This window comes from Lissotriton vulgaris, chromosome 9 (assembly GCF_964263255.1).
Source record: "Lissotriton vulgaris chromosome 9, aLisVul1.2, whole genome shotgun sequence".
NCBI lineage: Eukaryota > Metazoa > Chordata > Amphibia > Caudata > Salamandridae > Lissotriton > Lissotriton vulgaris.
In genome coordinates this window covers 1,102,561,037-1,102,579,349 of record NC_141697.1, presented here as the reverse complement: position 1 = coordinate 1,102,579,349, position 18,313 = coordinate 1,102,561,037, and the positions used below count along the sequence as shown (strand labels likewise).

The 18,313-nt window shown below is 47.2% G+C and overlaps 1 protein-coding gene across 1 annotated transcript in view; it reads right to left on the bottom strand.

Moving 5' to 3' along the window:
- LOC147692863 (uncharacterized) overlaps positions 1-18,313 on the bottom strand; it is a 205,452-nt gene that overhangs the window by 132,237 nt on the left and 54,902 nt on the right. The window contains exon 2 of the mRNA XM_086939082.1: positions 505-635. Coding sequence (XP_086795208.1) covers positions 505-635 — 131 coding nt within the window. The remainder of the gene's footprint in view (positions 1-504; positions 636-18,313) is intronic.

Below are 18,313 nucleotides of genomic sequence, written 5' to 3'. Positions count from 1 at the left end.
ATGCATGCAGAAGCATTTTCATCAGACATGCCACACCAGAGCTGCTGAAATCTTTACATTGGGTGGGTAGTCTGCTGCAAGATGGCAGAAGCAGAACTTCCTTCATGCCAGCACCCGAGGTGAACCACCCACCAATGGTCTATATTTAGGTCCCTTAATCTTGAATGCTTTTCTTACAATAAACTAGTCTTAGAAGTTATTTGGCTTGCTTCCTGGATCTTTTTCTGACCTAAAAATTCCAGGGGTTAACCGTGGCTCTGTACCTTGAGCCTTTCAGGCATCTGACAATCTTTTGTTGATTCTGGCCGTAGTAAACAATGTTTGTCATAGAATCCATGAGAAATAACATATGCATATTATTTTTACATTACAACACCAAACCATTTTGAATAACATCATGATACATGTCCAAGTTCCATTTCACTCTAGGCATCTATGTTTGACAGGGAGTTGGCTTTCAGAGAAATAACCATACTTAAAATATGTTTTTAATAATCCACATACTTGTTATCTCTCAGTACGCTACGGATGTACATTTTCTGTAGTTCTGTTGTAATTTCAGTGATAAATTCAATGAACTCAAGAAAGTCCACTTCTCCATCGCCGTCCAAATCCAGATGAATTATTGCATCATCCTACAAATAACAAAAAACACAATTATGTCAACGCATTATTATTGGCTATGGGATGATAGAATATTTTCTGATAGAGTTGGATGTTTTGGGCGTTCATTTGCATAGTCATTAAAAACCTGGATTTCAAATGGCAAAGTATTACATTCCAATATTTTACAGAGAAGCCTTTTCAATTTCGAACAAGACAACTGGCCTAAACTAGAGGCAACATAATATCTAAAATATGACAAAATTACTAATCAATCAACACTTTAAATGAAAACAGTATTCACTGTGCCAAGAAGAACTTAAAGTTCTGAATGGATATTACAAAAAGGTAAAGATGGTCACATATTCAAATCATGTTTATAGGTTTGACTTAATGACATCTGAGTTATAACATGGCAAAGAATTATATGTGGAACCCAAAAAAAATCTGATATGTTGCTATGCTGAATTACTTTGCAGTTGCCTACAGCTTTCTTACATTCCTATATTCCTATATCAATCAGTCGCCCATTGGTTCTGACATAATCAACGTTTTTCATCAGAAGGTTGGCAGAGTGGGTGAACTGCTAAAAAATAGCAGTTCATCCACCCCACCAAACCCACAGTGCCCTCATCCCATTTGGAATCTGGGGAAACCACAGTGTAAAGGAATGGCTAATTAGACAAAACCTACTTGTAGTGAGCACTGTTCCTACTGGGAAAAAGGACCTTTTCCAAAAATATAGAAAAACCTACTTGTAACTTAATCAGACCATAAACAATATAACATTTCACATTCTATTATTTAATTCTCATACATAGAATTTTTATGTAGCATAGATACATTAATACATTCTGTTCATGTATCCTTTTTATACATCCGTTCTAACTATAGAACAATCAACATGTTTTGCGTGGAGATGTAAATCGATACATAACAAATATTCTATTTACATGTTCCTAGACAGGGGGGCGTGGCCTGAAGCCGAAGATGGTGGACGTGTAGCCCGAGAGCTCCGTCCGTAATCCTCTACACGAGCCGAATATCCTGATTCCCCCACCTGCGACCCACCTGATAATTGCACCGGAGGTCCCCGGAGGTGTCCTTCTGGAAGCGGAGCGGTGCTTCTCCACTCCGCCCGCTCTGCTGACGCTCTGACACGGCTGCTTCGGCCGCGGCCTGTTGCACAGGGTGAAGCCCCGGGCTCGAGTGGGCATTCTCCCCGGCCTCCCCATAGCCTCTGGCGCGGTCCGATCGGGACTCCGCGCCGGACCACAGAGGCGGACACCAGCGGCTGATCTCGCCTGTAAAGAGGTGATCTGATCCTACGGCGACCCTGCGGCCCCCGTCTCCGCTGCGGAGCCCTGCCCGGCCGCCCTGCTGGGTGACCTGCGGATCGAGCGGAGGCTTTCTTCAACTGGCTGACCGGCTTGATCCCAATCTACACTGTGGGCAAGCCGCCCGTTACCTGCTGCGCCGACCGGGACTGTGGGGCGGACAGCGCCAGACATCTGACACCAGCACCGCTTGCTCCGGACCCCCCCGGGCACTGCAGGCCTCATAAGCAGTATTTTGGCGCCATCTTGTCACTGGGACCCGGACGGGGAGAGTCCCCGGCCCTGCGCTGGAACGTTTCTCTGGCCCACACACTGGCCAATTGGCGGAACCGCGACTGGGATTCCACGCGGAGCGACGACCTGCGGAGGGCGTTGTGCCCGGCGGTGAGCAGAGGGCGGTGGACAGCAGACCCTGGATATCAGGGCAGCCGGCCCCAGACAGCGGCAAAGGGGTGAGACACGTGCGCTGCGGGCCTACCACCACGCACTGGCCCAGACTTCTCGAGTGCTCCTGCGTAAGGCCGATTCACTGGACACTTGCAGCAGGCCGTCTTACTCCCTTCATCTGTCCTATAGGGAGCTAAAGTCGATTCTGCACACGGGGCCTCCCTGAGGAAGCCACCTATACTGACACTGACGCCAAGGACAGGGATTCTACGCGCTCCCTGCCAGCCCTGGGCCTGTGCTACTCCCACCCTTGACCGCCACACCCTGATCCTGCGGCGGACGCAGTCCGGCAACCGGAGTAGACACGGGAGTGGGCGGCGGCGATCTGCTGTGCCCTTTCCGGCGTCACCCTGCTAACAAGAGCCATAGGCAAGCAAAGGGGCAAGACTCATGGACAGGGCGCTGCGACGGACCTGCAGTCCAAGGGCTCCGAGGACCCTCTGGCCTCCTCCAACATGGACATCATTCCGCCGACTGGGAAAAGGTCCCAGGACGCAAAGTTGGACCTTATCCTTAATGAGATACGAGCGACTCGTGAAGCCCTGGAATCGCGTATAGACAATATGGCGACTGGCCTATCACTACTAAGGGCGGACCATAACAAATTGGCGGAACGAGTGGCGGAGCAGAAGATAGCACTGAATGACCTAGTGCCACAGCAGACTGAGCATTCCACGAGGCTGGAGGGAGTGGAGAAACAGCTTAAACATCTCTGGGATAGGGTGGATGAGGCAGAAGGACGTGCGCGCCGCAACAACGTCCGCATCTTAGGCATTCCAGAGAGAAGTGAGGGGAGGAACCCCACCCAATTCGTGGAGGACTGGTTACGAAAACTGGTGGGCCAAGAAGATCTCACTGCCCTGTACAGCGTGGAGAGGGCACATCGGATGCCTCCTCGGCCCCCCAAACCAGGGGCGCCCCCTCGTCCCCTGATCGCGCGCCTCCTTCATTTCAGAGACCGGGACACTGTGTTGCGTGCGGCCAGGGAGAAAGCACCGATACGATTTGAAGATAAAAACATTTCAGTCTATCCTGATTTCACGCCCACTGTACAGCGCGCCAGATCCACATTCATGGGTGTCAAACGCAAATTAAGAGACAGAAATATGAAATATGCGCTGCTGTTCCCTGCTCGGCTCAAAATCCTGCACGACAACAAATCCCACTTCTTCGACTCACCAGAAGAGGCTGAGGAATGGATGGAGGTCACTCTGACGCCGCCGACCTCATAGGACCCATTCGGGGAGCACCAGGAAGGCGGCTGCAACGAACGCGGAGATACACCGGACAGACGGCACAACACTCCCAGCCCAGGACACCACTCTTCCCATGGACCCTCTGCGAAGACGCACCCTCCTGATGCTCGGGTGGCGAGCCACCCATCGTCATCTCATCGGCAGCAGCTCACGGAGGAGGCACTGGCAGCACACGACGCCCAAGCACTTGATGACAGGCACTCCGCCACCACTGACACTCATACAGAGGTGTCTGGCTCAATGGACAGCTTGCCGCTGTTCCCGAAAATTACAGCCCAAATGGCAGAGGAGTTCTGATTTGCTGAGAATATGATCCCCTCCAGGTGGTAATGTATACTTGAACTCCCCCCCCCCCTCCCCCTCCTTTCGCATGTGGTGGGTTGCATGGGGAACCCACTTTGTTGAGGACTAACGAGCCCATGCAGACCGTTCAATGACAGTCGACAGAGGCCTGTCACCCCCCGGTATGCACACGGACTCCAATGACTTGTACCCACGTTGGGCACCACAGTTTGGATCCCGGGCACGTTGGCTTGGGGACCTTTTTGTTCAGGGGTTATTTGTTTTCACGACACACTCACCTTATCTCAACGCAGAACTGACATGGGGCCCAGGGCGTTTCACTGGGTCGCACCACATAGATGGTTATGGGGCCACTTAATAATTACCAACTGTGCACCTGGAACGTGCGTGGCATGGGAGCCGTCCAGAAACGCCATAGAATTTTGGCCCAGCTTAACCGCAGGGGAACCCATATTGCATGCCTGCAAGAGACACATTTGAACGCCTCTGAAGCTGTGAAGCTGCGCAAGAAATGGAGGGGACAACTGTTTGCTACCTCCTATTCTGCGTTTTCAAGGGGGGCAGCGATTTGGTTCCGTGGCTCTGTCCCCTTTCAGATGTTAGAGCATAGAATCGATAAAGAGGGCCGATATGTATTTGTGCGGGGGCTGTTAGACGGGGATGCTGTTGTATTTGGGTGTGTTTACTCGCCGAACTCTAATCAATCGGAGTTGTTGTTAACGGTGAACGGGGTGCTGACGGAATGGGCTGATCATCGCTGGTTTATTGGGGGTGATTTTAATGCTGTGCTTGATGTTACGCTGGATAGGTCACATCCCCCTTTACAGGCGACTGAGAGTAGGAAACAAGCGGATGCTCTTAATCGATGGGCTGAGGGCTGGGACCTGACTGATGCATGGCGCAGTACACACTCACAAGAGAGGGAATATACCTTTTTCTCCCCACCACACCAGCTTCATACCAGAATTGACCACATATTCTGTTCCCGCTCCGTAGCAGATACAATTGTTCAGGCCCAACACATGGGGAAAACTCTGTCCGATCACAGCTCTGTAGAACTCACATGGCAGTGGGGCAGGCGACTAGCCCCCATCCCCACTTGGAGACTGTCCCCAGATCTCCTTGAAGACTCAGTATTCCGGGCCTCCCTGTCCGATGCTATAGTAACATATTTCTCCACAAACATGAACACGGCCAGCACACGTCAAGTGGAGTGGGACGCATTTAAGGTCTGTCTTAGGGGGGCAGCCATGGCCGCTGGAATGAGCAGGAAAAGGGAGATAATTAATCAACTGAAGGAGGTGGAGGGCTCCCTAGCTTCCCTAGAGAATGAGGCTGCCGGCACACATGCACCCTTCACGCCACTACAGGAGGCTCACATTCGACACGCAGAGCTACTGGAAGACCTGAGGCTCCTAGACTATAGAGAATATACGAACAGGCAGCATGCACAAGCGGATAGAGCTGGCCCCCTCCTAGCCCGCCTATTACGGGACTCCCCAGTGAGCCACCCCATTCTGAGTATCTTGGACCAAGCAGGAAATCCAGTCACCACCCAGGTCGGGATCAACACTGCGTTCAGGGAATACTACACAACGCTGTACAGTCCCCCACAGCCTCTTCCCGAGGTTGCATTCGAGGCCTTTACGAGGGACTTAGCCCTGCCTAGACTTACAGACGGGCAGGTCAAAGACCTTAAGCGCACCATTACTATAGCTGAAATCAGACAGGCAATACGCGCCCTTCCTAAGGGCAAGACCCCTGGGACAGATGGCCTACCAGCCGACTTTTATGCAACATACATAGACCTACTAGCCCCACGGTTACACGCTATTTACTTGGAAGCTCTGCGGACAGCCACCCTACCGCAATCGTCTATGCAGGCGTTAATCACGTCCCTTTTGAAGCCTAATAAAGAAGGGCTTCAGATGGCTGACTATAGACCCCTGTCCCTTCTCAATACTGACTCCAAGATATTGAGCAAGGTGCTGGCATCGAGGCTCGTGCAATATGTACCTCAGCTGGTCCACTCGGACCAATGTGGTTTTGTCCCGGGCCGCAATACAGCCATGAACCTCAGGCGACTAGCTCAGCTCATGCTCGGTGACCGTGAGGACACGAGCTCCGAAGGCTGCATCTCCCTGGACTTGAAACAAGCATTTGATTCCCTTAGACGGGATTACATGTTCGACACACTGTCGAAATTTGGGATACCCCCCGAATTCCTCGCTTGGGTCAGACTGCTGTATACAGCTCCCACAGCTAGAGTGCGCACCTCAGGTCATATATCAGTTCCTATAGCTGTCGCACGGGGCACCAGACAGGGCTGCCCACTTTCCCCCCTCCTATTTGTCCTTGCCCTTGAGCCGATGCTCTGTAGGCTCCGCCACATGGCCCCCCGGTTTGGCATTCTGCGTCATGGGACGGCACATATAGTGTCCGCTTATGCGGATGATATTATCTTATATTTCCGGGACTTGAGGGGCGACTTGAGCCCTGTTGCCCAGGTATTTGAGGACTTTAGGTCGATCTCAGGCCTGACCATAAGCGAATCCAAATCATATGGATTCACATTTGCAGCAACTGGTCTGACTACTCCGCTACCCTTCGCCCCCCACGAGTTCCGGATAGCTGAAACCACCTTCAGATATCTGGGGATGCAGATTTACAGGGAAGCAGACCAGATGATCGACGGTAACCTTGGGAGGGCCATCAGAGCACTGAAGTCGCAGATACAATTTTGGCTCACACTACCACTCTCTATACCTGGCAGAGTGGCGATATCCAAGATGGTGATGCTCCCCCGCCTTCTCTACCACTTCACTAACTTGCCACACCTGATCCCGGCAGCAACCTTTAAGACCCTAGACACTCTACTCACCGAACTTGTGTGGGGGCACGGCCGCAGGCGTATAGGTCTGTCCAAGCTGCAGCTCCCCTCTGAAGCCGGTGGCATGGGTTTGCCTGATTTTAGGGCCTACAACTATGCGTGTCAACTGCAATGGCTGGCCTTCTGGGTAGCGGGTTGCAATCTTCAGGAGATCAACATGACGGATAGGGATCATGCATTGGGGAGAATACACATGTTACTTTTGCCCAACTCGGTTATACCGAGGGATGTCCCGCCTCTCCTCAAACTGGCGATAACTTACTGGCGGAAGGCGTTAAAGTACACGTCCCCTGGGTCGTCCTATGCCCCCACGATCCCGCTCTTGGGTATCCCGCTGGCCACGGGGACTCTGTCGGCGGACTCGCTGGAACAATGGCATGACGCGGGAGTGTCGCACGTAGGTGACCTGTTCGCGGAAGAGCACCTACTGTCCTTTGCAGACTTTAGAACTACCCACGGAGTCCCTGGAGGCACCTTCCTGCTACACTCTGGCCTTCGCCACTATATCACACATAAGTGGTCCCCTAGGGGCATAGAGCCAGCTACAAATCCTCTCATCACCATGCACTACCTGATGGGCACGGGCGCCCACCTTACAAGGTGGCTCACTGCTAGTATTAAGAAGGGGAGGGCTTTCGATCTGTCACCACTCCGGGCAGCATGGGAGGTGGACATTGGTAGGCCCCTGAGAGATAAGGAGTGGGAACGTATCCTTCAGTTTCCCAAAAAAGTAGCTAGGAACCCCAAGTTTAAGTTCATTCAATCGATGCTCCTACACAGAGCCTACCTGACCCCACGCCGCATACACATGATGTTTCCTGATGCGAAAAGTAATTGCCCCCGATGTGACACCGAGGACGCAACACTAATGCACATGCTTTGGCAATGCCCCAAACTAGGATACTACTGGACCACGGTCCATGAATCGCTCCAGAAAGCGGGTGCTTTGACCCGATCTCCTACACTGGAAGGCACGTTACTGGGGTTGGGGCCCTCACAGCGCACTAGAACCGTGGCGGCACGTTTCGCGGACCTGGCCCTGTTGCTGGCGAAGCGTGCCATCACAATGAGGTGGAAGTCACCCAGACCTCCCAACCCGGAATTGTGGAGGGCAGAGGTGGTGCGATGGGGTAAGGCAGAGGGAGTTGCACTACAGAGGGAGGAATACAGAGGCCTGAGGAAAACGCCAATTTCACTGGACTGGTATACCATATTAGGTATGTTTGAAACTGGGGGAGACGGGGAAGACGAGGGTACAGGTGCCTCTTCGAATGCACGATAAATGTGTCCTTGGCTGGACTGACATGCACTGCCAATAACCGTGGTGCGCTACGGGGAGGTGCGAGCGGTCCCCAATTTACATTCTCTGTACTGGTCTCGTTCCACCTATGTGTACAGTCGAATGGAGCCATATGTTGTGACTCTGTATGTGCCCCAGTCTAATGTTTGCTCAATCATATGTTTTTGTGGGAGTGTCGGGTGGGTTTGTTGAGGGTGGGGGGAGGGATAGTTTTGACCGGGGTTTGTATGAACTGTGACGGTTACTGTCACCAACAAAATGAAAAATCGGGACAACTATGCAATTATATGTTCTAAGCAACCTTATGTATGTACTACTCTGTTTCCCTCCGGGACTGGAAATTTCTGTGACTGCTTTACCTACTATGCTAATAAACAGATTTTCAAAACAAAAATACATGTTCCTAGACATTTGAGAAACCATGGTTCATTATAGTACATAATTCAGTCTGAGGTGATTTTCTGAAGACACGATGTCCAATGCATTTCGGGACCAAAAGGTACCCTTCTTCAGGGAAGAAATCCTTTTAATTACATGCAATACGCCTTAAGATGGAATCCTAATGTTGAACTTGGACTAGCAACTTCAAAAATAGCCCATGTGGTGTAACCCTGGAAACTCGGCCTCTGGTAGTCACTTAGAGGAAATAGGAATTCTTCTACAGACGTCGTGTATGTGAGGTAACTTTGCTGTCAGGACCCTGAGTTCAGCCGGTAAATCAAATGGAACTTGGACTTTGTCAAGTCGATTCCCAAAGATGAAATCAGTAGTTGCAGCGTGGTAATAATACAGAAGTACACGTGAAAGAAGATGCGAAATAATGGAAAATAATGTGCCACTTAGTATGATCGTAGAAAACCGGGAACGTGACAGAAATCACACGATAAAATGCAACTTCGAGGATGTGATGTAGAGCGCGTCGCTCCTCAACTTCGAGATCTCATGCTCCTGTGTCTGGTGGTCCTGCTACGAATTCTCATGTGTATGCACAGGCATTGGAGCTGGCTCCACCGGCCGGATCACTATGACCACTGCACTACCATTTTTAGGGTGGAGCCTCCCTCACCATATCAAACAATGACCCCCAAAACAGAGGCAAACAAAGCTCTTACTTTGGGCATTAAAAAAAAAGTTTATTTAAAACAAACAACGTTTCCATGAGGAGCAAAACAACATAGCGGCTGCTTGGGAAAGTGATCTGTGATCAGAGCATCTATTCAAAAGAGGGTTGTCTTCTGAAAACTGTGAGATCCAGGCAAAGCACGCAGTGCCAATGCTTCTCTTGTCCTGGTGGGTTGCTAGACCATCCTCCAGGGAAAAAAGGACCCTGAAAGTGGCTTTGTACGGAGAGTACATTTAGGTGTCTGTTTGCAGTCATTACTGTGTGATTCATATCAATGTAATATTAACAAATTTGATTTTACAACAGGGTTCTGTGTATTACTCCACCTTCTCTCATTACAGTGGTTTATTGCATGAAATCAATTGTCAGCAAGTTAAATATAAGGTCATTGAGCACAGCAAAGAAATAATAAGACCTTCTGTAGTGTTTGTTTTTTTGTTGCCAAATGACAAACTCATTTAATTTATGTGAGAGCAAGAACACAATATAAAGACCAAATATGTTTGCACAGTGAAACAAATCAATTTGATGTGTTTGGCATTTACTTGTATGCTTCCATCCTGTTAAGTGTCAAAAGGCATCTAATTTGTTTGAGTGTAGAAGTATGAAAAAACTATTTACCTGGCACACTCCGCATCATATGTGTAGTACTGGGCTTTCATTTAACAAATGCGTTTTGTCAGTTGCCGTGTTTGACCAGTCAGCTTTAGGGCGTTCTTCCACAATCTTTTTGCCTTCTTCCTCTACTTCTGCTGATCTCTTTTTTGCTGGCTTTAGCACTCTGCACCCTTTACCACCGCTCACCAGTGCTAAAGGGATTGTGCTCTCTCCTCTAAACATGTTAGTATTGACTCATCTCCAATTAGCATATTTAATTTATGTGTAAGTTCCTAGTAAAGTGCACTACATGTGCACATGGTCTGTAAATTAAATGCTAATAGTGCTACTGCAGCACTGATTGTGCTACCCTCTTAATTAACGATTAAACATGTCTCAGGCCAGCCATTGCAGCATGTGTGTGCAGTTTCTAAACAGCTATTTTGGCCTGCCAAAATAAACCTTTCGCTAGGCCATAACCCTCCTTTTCTATACATGTCACCCCTAGGGTAGGCCCTACATAGCCCTCAGGGCAGGGTGCAAAGTATTTAAAAATTAGGACATGTAATTTTAGGTTTTACATGTCCTGGAGTGAAAAACTCAAATTCATTTTTCACTACTGAATGGCCTACCTCTCCCATAGTTAACATTTGAGTTACCTCATTACATTTAATAGGCTGTATTTTCCAAATGGGAGCGGGTAACCAGATCATGTTTTGTATCTTTAGAATTGTAATGGAAAATCCTAACTGATGGTAAAGTCGAATTTTTAATTGCAATTTTGAAAAGGCCACTTTTAGAAAGATGTCATTTTACTACCATAGCCATTTAGTGCCTGTAGCCTGTTTCTGAGTCACATGACTAGGTGTAGCTGACAGTTGACATTTGTGTGTTCCTCGTAGACAGCCACGCACAATAGGGAGATTAGAGGTGATTGGATGAGACATCACTGGCAGTAGGGAAGGGAGGAGCTTGGCCCAGCCTACTTACACTTGAATAAACTATATTCTGCCTCCAAACAAAGGGCTACACACACCTGTAGTTCACCTGGAGCAAAGACAGGGGCGGCAGGATAACTAGGGACTTCATAGGGAAACCTCTTGAAACTTCTCCCTCACTTCAAAGGCACAACCAAGTATAAATACTGGATCTAAGACACCAACTTTTTAATACTCTCCTGGACCTGTAGATACTCTGCCAGGAAGAAGGACTGCTGAACTGCTTTAGGAATGCCACTCTGCCAAACTGCTGCCCTGCTGCACTACTGCCTTGCTGTGCTTCTACCTTGCTGTGTTGACCTACTGCATGCTGCACCTTTTCCTGGGTGAGAAATACTGGACCTGCATCTCTTAAACCCAGACCCCCAGAGTGACTGCAAGGGTTAGTTGGGTGGCTTCCTGAATTCACCCTCAGCGACAGAAGGCTCCATCAACCTTGATCTTGCACCATGACTCTGCTATCTGGGAGTCTACCATGCCAAGTGGTGACATTCAGAGCTGCCCTTCCTGATGTGGTTAGTTCTTTGGCCCTGAAAACTGCAAATTTTAATGTTATTGGGGACCTCAATCTGCATTTTGACTCTCCCTGTCCCTCGGCGGCCAGCAGTACATGTGCTGACTTGGAGGCTCTCCAACTCTTTCAATTAGTTCAACATAATACGCACATTGGTGGTCATATCCTAGATCCTTTTTTTACTTCCATAACATCGGCCAAAGTATTGCCCCCTAGACCTATGGCCTGGACAGACCACCACCTAATTGAATGCCATCTGTTACTTGAGGATCTTCCTGCTGTCGCCTCTACTCCCGCCATTCTCAGGCGCCCTTGGAAAAAGTTAAAACTCAATGATTTTCATCAGCTGCTAGACGAAGTCCCTTTGGCCCCTTTTACAGATGTGGAATCCGGTTACAACTTTTATTGTAGCTGGCTTACTAATGCGCTAGACAAGCTTATTCCTCTCACCCTGTCCAAACAACAGCGCACTCATTCCAGCCCCTGGTATGATGACACTCTTCGGCTACAAAAAAAATTGTGTAAACAAGCCGAAAGATTGTGGCGCAAGTCATATGACCCGGTCAAGAAAGCCTTGTACCGCGCCTCCACCAAGAAATATCACAGAGCTATTTGCAGGGCCCGAGCCTCCCACTTCTCTCGTGAGTTCAATGCTAGTAACAACCCCAGCAAACTTATCTTTAAAGCATTGAAAGACCTTGCCACCTGCAGAACCTCTACCACTGTGATCTGCTCTTCCTCCCATTGTGAGGATTTGGCCACTTTTTTTGTTGACAAAGTGGAAGGTATTTATCGCGCCTTTCCCAATCCTACTGACCCTCGACAGAGTACCACAGCTACTTCTAAAACCTCTATGTCATTATCCCATCTCTCAGAGCTTTCCATGGAGGAGTTTGATAAACTTGTTATCAGAGTGAAATCAGGCTCTCCTAAAGACCCCCTGCGGCCTGCACAATTCAGAGATTCCTCTTCCTTTTGCCTCCCTCCTCTTCGTGAACTTATCAATCTGTCCTTGACTTCGGGTTCGGTACCCCTTGCCTGGAAACAGGCGCAGGTGGTCCCTATTCTGAAGAAACCTGCTCTGGACCCCAAAAAAGCAGAAAACTACCGCCCTATTTCGCTCCTCCCGTGGGCTGCCAAATTGACTGAGGCTCATGTCAATACCATTCTAGCAAACCATCTCCATTCTGCGAACATTTTAGATCCTACGCAGAATGGCTTTAGGCCCGGTCACAGTACTGAGACTGCGCTCCTGTACATGGCTGAACACCTCCGCATGTTGGTGGATTCTGGTCACACGGCGGCACTTGTGCTTCTCGATCTAAGTGCCGCCTTTGACACTGTCTCCCATGACATCCTACTCGAACGTCTGGTTGAGGCTGGGGTGGACAAGTTGGCTCTTGATTGGTTCAGATCTTTTCTATCTGATCGCTCCTTCAGGGTCACTACTCCCCCCTTCGAATCCAAACCACATGTGATTGCCCAGGGAGTTCCACAGGGATCGGCTTTAAGCCCCACCTTATTTAACCTTTATGTCCAGCCGCTAGCTGATGTCGCCATGCGTGGGAACCTTTCCATCGTGTCCTACGCAGACGACACTCAGCTGGCGGTTGCACTTAGTGGGGCTTCCGATCTCGAGGCAGCCAAGTTCCGCGAGGGACTTATATCCGTGGCCCAGTGGATGAATGACAATTTCCTGCAATTGAACGCTAAGAAAACCGAGGTGCTCATTGTGGGAAAACAAATTCATCTGTAGGGCGATAGCTGGTGGCCTCAAGAGCTCGGCTCCACTCCTACCCCCGTTACCGAAGCAAAAAACCTCGGGGTGTGGTTTGACTCCCAGTTGAGTTTTTCCACCCATACAAAAAAGACTGCTGCATCTTGCTTTGGGATTTTGCGTCAGCTTCGGTCCACTTTTAAATTTTTTGACGCTCCCACCCGCCAACTTATCGTGCAAGCCATGATCTTGTCCAAATTGGACTACGCCAGCTCCCTTTTTCTTGGAGTCAACCAGGCTGAGCTCTCCCGCCTCCAACGCGTTCAGAACGCTGCCGCCAGGGCTCTGGTTGGCTTGCCCAAATTTTGCTCAGCCAGGAGAACTATCTACAACCTCCATTGGCTCCCAGTGGCACAGAGAATTAAATTTAAAACTTTGATTTTGACATTTAAAATCCTTAAATTCTCTTCCCCTCCTATTCTCCAGCAACTTATCTCTCCCTATGTGCCTACTCGCACTCTGAGGTCCTCTGCTCTACATCTTGCCACAATTCCCCGTTTTAAGAGATCCAGGGCTGGCGGACGTTCCTTTCAAGTCCTTGCTGCTAAGCTATGGAATTCCTTGCCTGTCCATATCCGGGCCATCGAGGGGCTCCTCGCTTTTAGGAAGGCGGTAAAAACCTTCCTTTTCCCCTCGGTGCCTTAGTTCTGTTGTTGTTGTGTTTTCTTCGGTTCGGTCCCTTGGCTTTTGTCCTCGCGCCAGGACGCCCCTTTGCTGGGGCAGCTGCGCGCGTAATAAATCCAGTTAACATAACATAACATAACATAACATCCAAGTCCTGGACCCTTGGAAGTAGATCCAGCGAAAAAGCTGCATCTCCTCTGCTGCACGACTCAACCCCCCTGCTGCACGGTGCAACCCCAAGCAGAACTGATGCATTGAAGCTACTACATGGATTGGCACCGCTGCAGAGACCTGCACCGCACCCCAACACTGCTTCGAACCACCACTGCACAAGGCATCCTCGGTGCAGGCCCTTGCATCTCTCATTGATGGCAGCCTCGACAATGACGCTGGATTCCATATTGCAGCCTTGCAGCTCCTTGCAACCATTGCACCACTCTGACTGCTCAGCAAACCCTTGATTCCGGACTTCACATCGCAAGCTCTGATTGACAGGATTCTCAATGATGACACAGGACCTCGCAGCAGAGCCTCACCGTACCTCATAAGCGAAACATTGCTTCAGCTGCGTGATGTATTTTTGCTGCAGATCCTTGCAATGCTTTGAAAACCATGATTTAACGTCCTTTGTTCAGCAGGCCTACCTGGGTCCCTGTATGCGGCCCACACTTCATTGCGGGCAACCTGCACTTGTGACATTGCCTCAGTCCGGCGTGACCAGATCTCCACAGTTGTCTTTTAACGCCTTTAGGGCTATGTTTACAAAAATCTTTAACCCCTTTCACGCGAGGCTAATTCCCCTGCATGCGGGGGGAGGGGCGGTTCTCATGATGAGTCCAGCTTGTCATGCTGCACAGTGGAGCTGTGCTCATGAAGGAGCTGGACTCATCATGACTCTGCCCACTCCTTTAGAACGCCCGCACAGGATGGGAATTCGCTGCGCGTGGGAGGCACCACAGCAGCATGAGCATACGACCACTGTGCAGCATGACAAGCTGGACTCGTCATGAGCACGGAAAGGGTTAAAAGTTAATATACTAATTGGATTTCTTTTGTTTTGGTCTTGTTTTATTCAATAAAAAGTACTCTATATATCTGAACTGGTGTGGGATCATTTTGTGGTGTGTTTTCACTGTATTACTGTCTGAAGCGTTACACAAATACTTCACATATTGCCTGTGTGTTAAGCCTGACTGCTTTGTGCCAAGCTTCCTGAGGGTTGAGCACAGGTCAATTGAGGGTTTGCTTGTGACTTTACCCTGAGAATAATTGTGGTTGCTTCTTGAGAAGGGGTTCAACACCATCAACCTGTAACCCAATTTCTTACATGCAGTTTTCAGTTTCTTTATTTAACTAATGCTATTGGAGAGCAATGAACTGTGAAGAGACAGCTCACGACTGTGGCACTGTACTTGTTGTACATAGGGTGAATAGGCAAACTGAAATATGCCTTTTTGGCATCATTGAAATGAAGGTATTCTTTCTGATTATAGCAAAAAAGCCAAGCATTGAATTGTCATTTGGATGGCACTGCATTGTTACGAACAGTGGATGTTTTCTTATAGCCCAATGACAAAATGGCATGGAGATTGATGAATTCCATTGCCCATTGGAAGTGATTTCTTTAAGGACGGACAAAGGATTGATTAGTTATTGACATCATCTTTTCTTTGGCTCTTTATCAACAAAATGATCTAAAGATTAACTAGACAAGAAACGTGTTCACTCACCTGGCCATCTCTCTTTCTTTCCATTCAGTTCCACTATCTATCTCCATTAATTTGCATTTCCCTGTATCCCTGGTTTTCTGGGGCTGCATGCATGAATGTATGTGTGTTTCTGTCAGCTGCTCTTTTACTGGTTTGTGGACATGGCTGGCTGTCTTTTCTCAGCATCTCAGTAACGGTGTATCGTTCATAACTATTTGTCAAGCCCAAAGTCCCTCACACCTTCACCATGATTTAGACTCCTACCCTCTCCTGATCCCCCATTGCCTCTCCTGCAGCCTGTTTTGCTTGCATACCTACTAGATGCCCTTCGTCGAATACAAACGAAAGCATTGATATGGGGGAAGATCATTCAATTCCTAAGGCTCATTCCCTATTGCCTATCTCTTATTCGCTCCTTAACACATTTAACACGTACAGGAGGAAGAAGCTCGACAGAAGCAATCTTCATAAACTATGCTTCTTCATCTGTGCTTGTGTGTGACATGCCAATCCTGAAACCACTTGAACAGTGAAGTCATCATGCCTCTGCGTTATGTAGTAATCATCAAAACACTAAAGTTAAACTAATGCACAAAGGTTGAACTGTTTGATTCAATCGCTGTAGTTGTAGATATAGAATGTACTGAACTTAGGGACTTCTATAGAGTTTGACTAATGCGCAGAATATCCAGTCAGCCTTATTAAAAGTACCAGAGGATATAATGCATTTGTAATAAGGTGGGCGGGATATCCATCATGTGATGGAGTAAATCGTTTGCCAAACTCTTAATCAGGCTCCTAAGTCCCTCATCCTTATCATAACAAAAGGGCAATTTCAATAGTCTGTTTCACCAAATGTGATCCAGCTTTTGGATGTGTTATTCAGCATTGAAAAATACTTACCTTTATGGATGTAATCTCTCTATAAAGCCGCCATGTGTCAATAATAACTATAAGTATACAATATTCAGAAACATTTCATTTGATTTATCAAACTGATCCTTATGTTCAGAATATTTTTTTTAAATAGCAAGAAATGTCATGACTGTGACAGCTAGGTCTCCAAGAAACAAAGGTAAAAAAGTCACTCCCTATTTATTACGGCTATTACAAATTCTGATTGTCAATATTTAAACTAAGAGTTTCTCTTAAAGTCTACCTGTAAATGAAATGTTTCACCAATGTATGTCATATTGTCTGAAAGAATTATGGTACTTTAGTTTGTATGACATTCCTACACATTATAAGCTCAGGATTTGAGCATTTGACACTGTACATATTTTTAATAGGAATCCGCCATTTTGAATATACAGACTTACTATAACTGACTTAAAGGTGCTAACATCGGATGCTTACAATATTATTTTTCAAGTGTCAGCTATAAATAGTATATATAAAAACATTTTGTCACTCCTAAATTTCTTTCCTACATTTCATTTTGATATTATAATTTACCATTTATAATTACCTATTTGGATCTGTCAATGACATACTGTATTATAAGATTCCAAAGGACCTAACAAAGAAACTACCTAATTATTTGTGGTGAACTATGTGTTTGTATTTTTGTAATTCTGAAAGCATGGCATTTTATTGCTGCAGGTTAAATATGTCTGAATTGCCAATAAAAGATTCAGTTTAACTATTAAGTAATACTTTTCTCGACCGCAAACCACATTTTTTATCGGTGTCTGTATGTTTGCAGGTAGGGGTCATCTAAGTCAATATTTGTGTGAATATTCTGTCTTACTGCATGGAGTTTACAACTGTCAAACATCCTGACTTGTCAAGGCTGGAGAATGTATCACCTCACCTCTTTTTTTTTACTGAGTTCTATACAGTGCGAACTTGACCCGAATCGGGTATCAGAGCGCTTTACATAGCAACTAGGGTTTTAAAATGTTCGATAACACTTTGCATATACTTAAACAGTTATATAAACATCAACAATGCAATTTTTGAAAGATCTACACAATGATGTTATTGTAAGGAAATGATATGCTACTTTTTTTATGCGTTGCGCAAAGGTTCTTAATGATGTATTTTTAGCTCAACCTCAAAGATTTTTATTAATCACGCAATAAAGAAATTTACAATTAAAAAAAGAGGACACACATTCATTATTGTTAAGCACGAGATTTGCCCAGAATCACAGGATGTTCAGTGTCATTGCCGAAACTCGAACCCAGTTCCCCAGATTCCAGGTGGACAGCACTAGCCGTTAGGCCAACCTGTCACCTCTGGTGTAGGAAAACCAATGTTCCTTTTCTATTTGTATTGGATCCTGAACTGTGATTGTTTCTATCTTTTCTATTTATTTATATTAATTTATTTTTCCCACGTAAGCAATTCTCCCTACCATTTTTATGTACATTTTAGAAAAAGATTATACATACGTTAAACTAAATATACAATTAGAAATCATCACTTTTATATCTTGCTAAAAATGGCAATATTCAGTTAAATTAATCTTATATTGCTTATTTAATTGTATCATCGAACATCCAGGGTCGTGGTTGCTTGGCGATATAAACCATGTAAAGCTATCATCTCAAAAAGGAAGTTCACACAGGGCTCTGATTTTTGCTCTAATGCCCACCTCTTGTCCCATCACATTGCATATTATCAATATTACCACGCGCATGCTCCTGTGATTCCACCTGCGCTACACCCACATTCTTCTCTGATGCATCTGCAGCTCTACTGTTAAGATATTCTCTAAAACGCCCCCTGTGAAGTAGTGTGGCTCACTGGTTAGAGGTGGCAGACCCAAGAGCAGAGGACGGCCCGGGACCAGGGTTCGATTCCCGGCACGGCAGGTTTCTGGACCAGAGT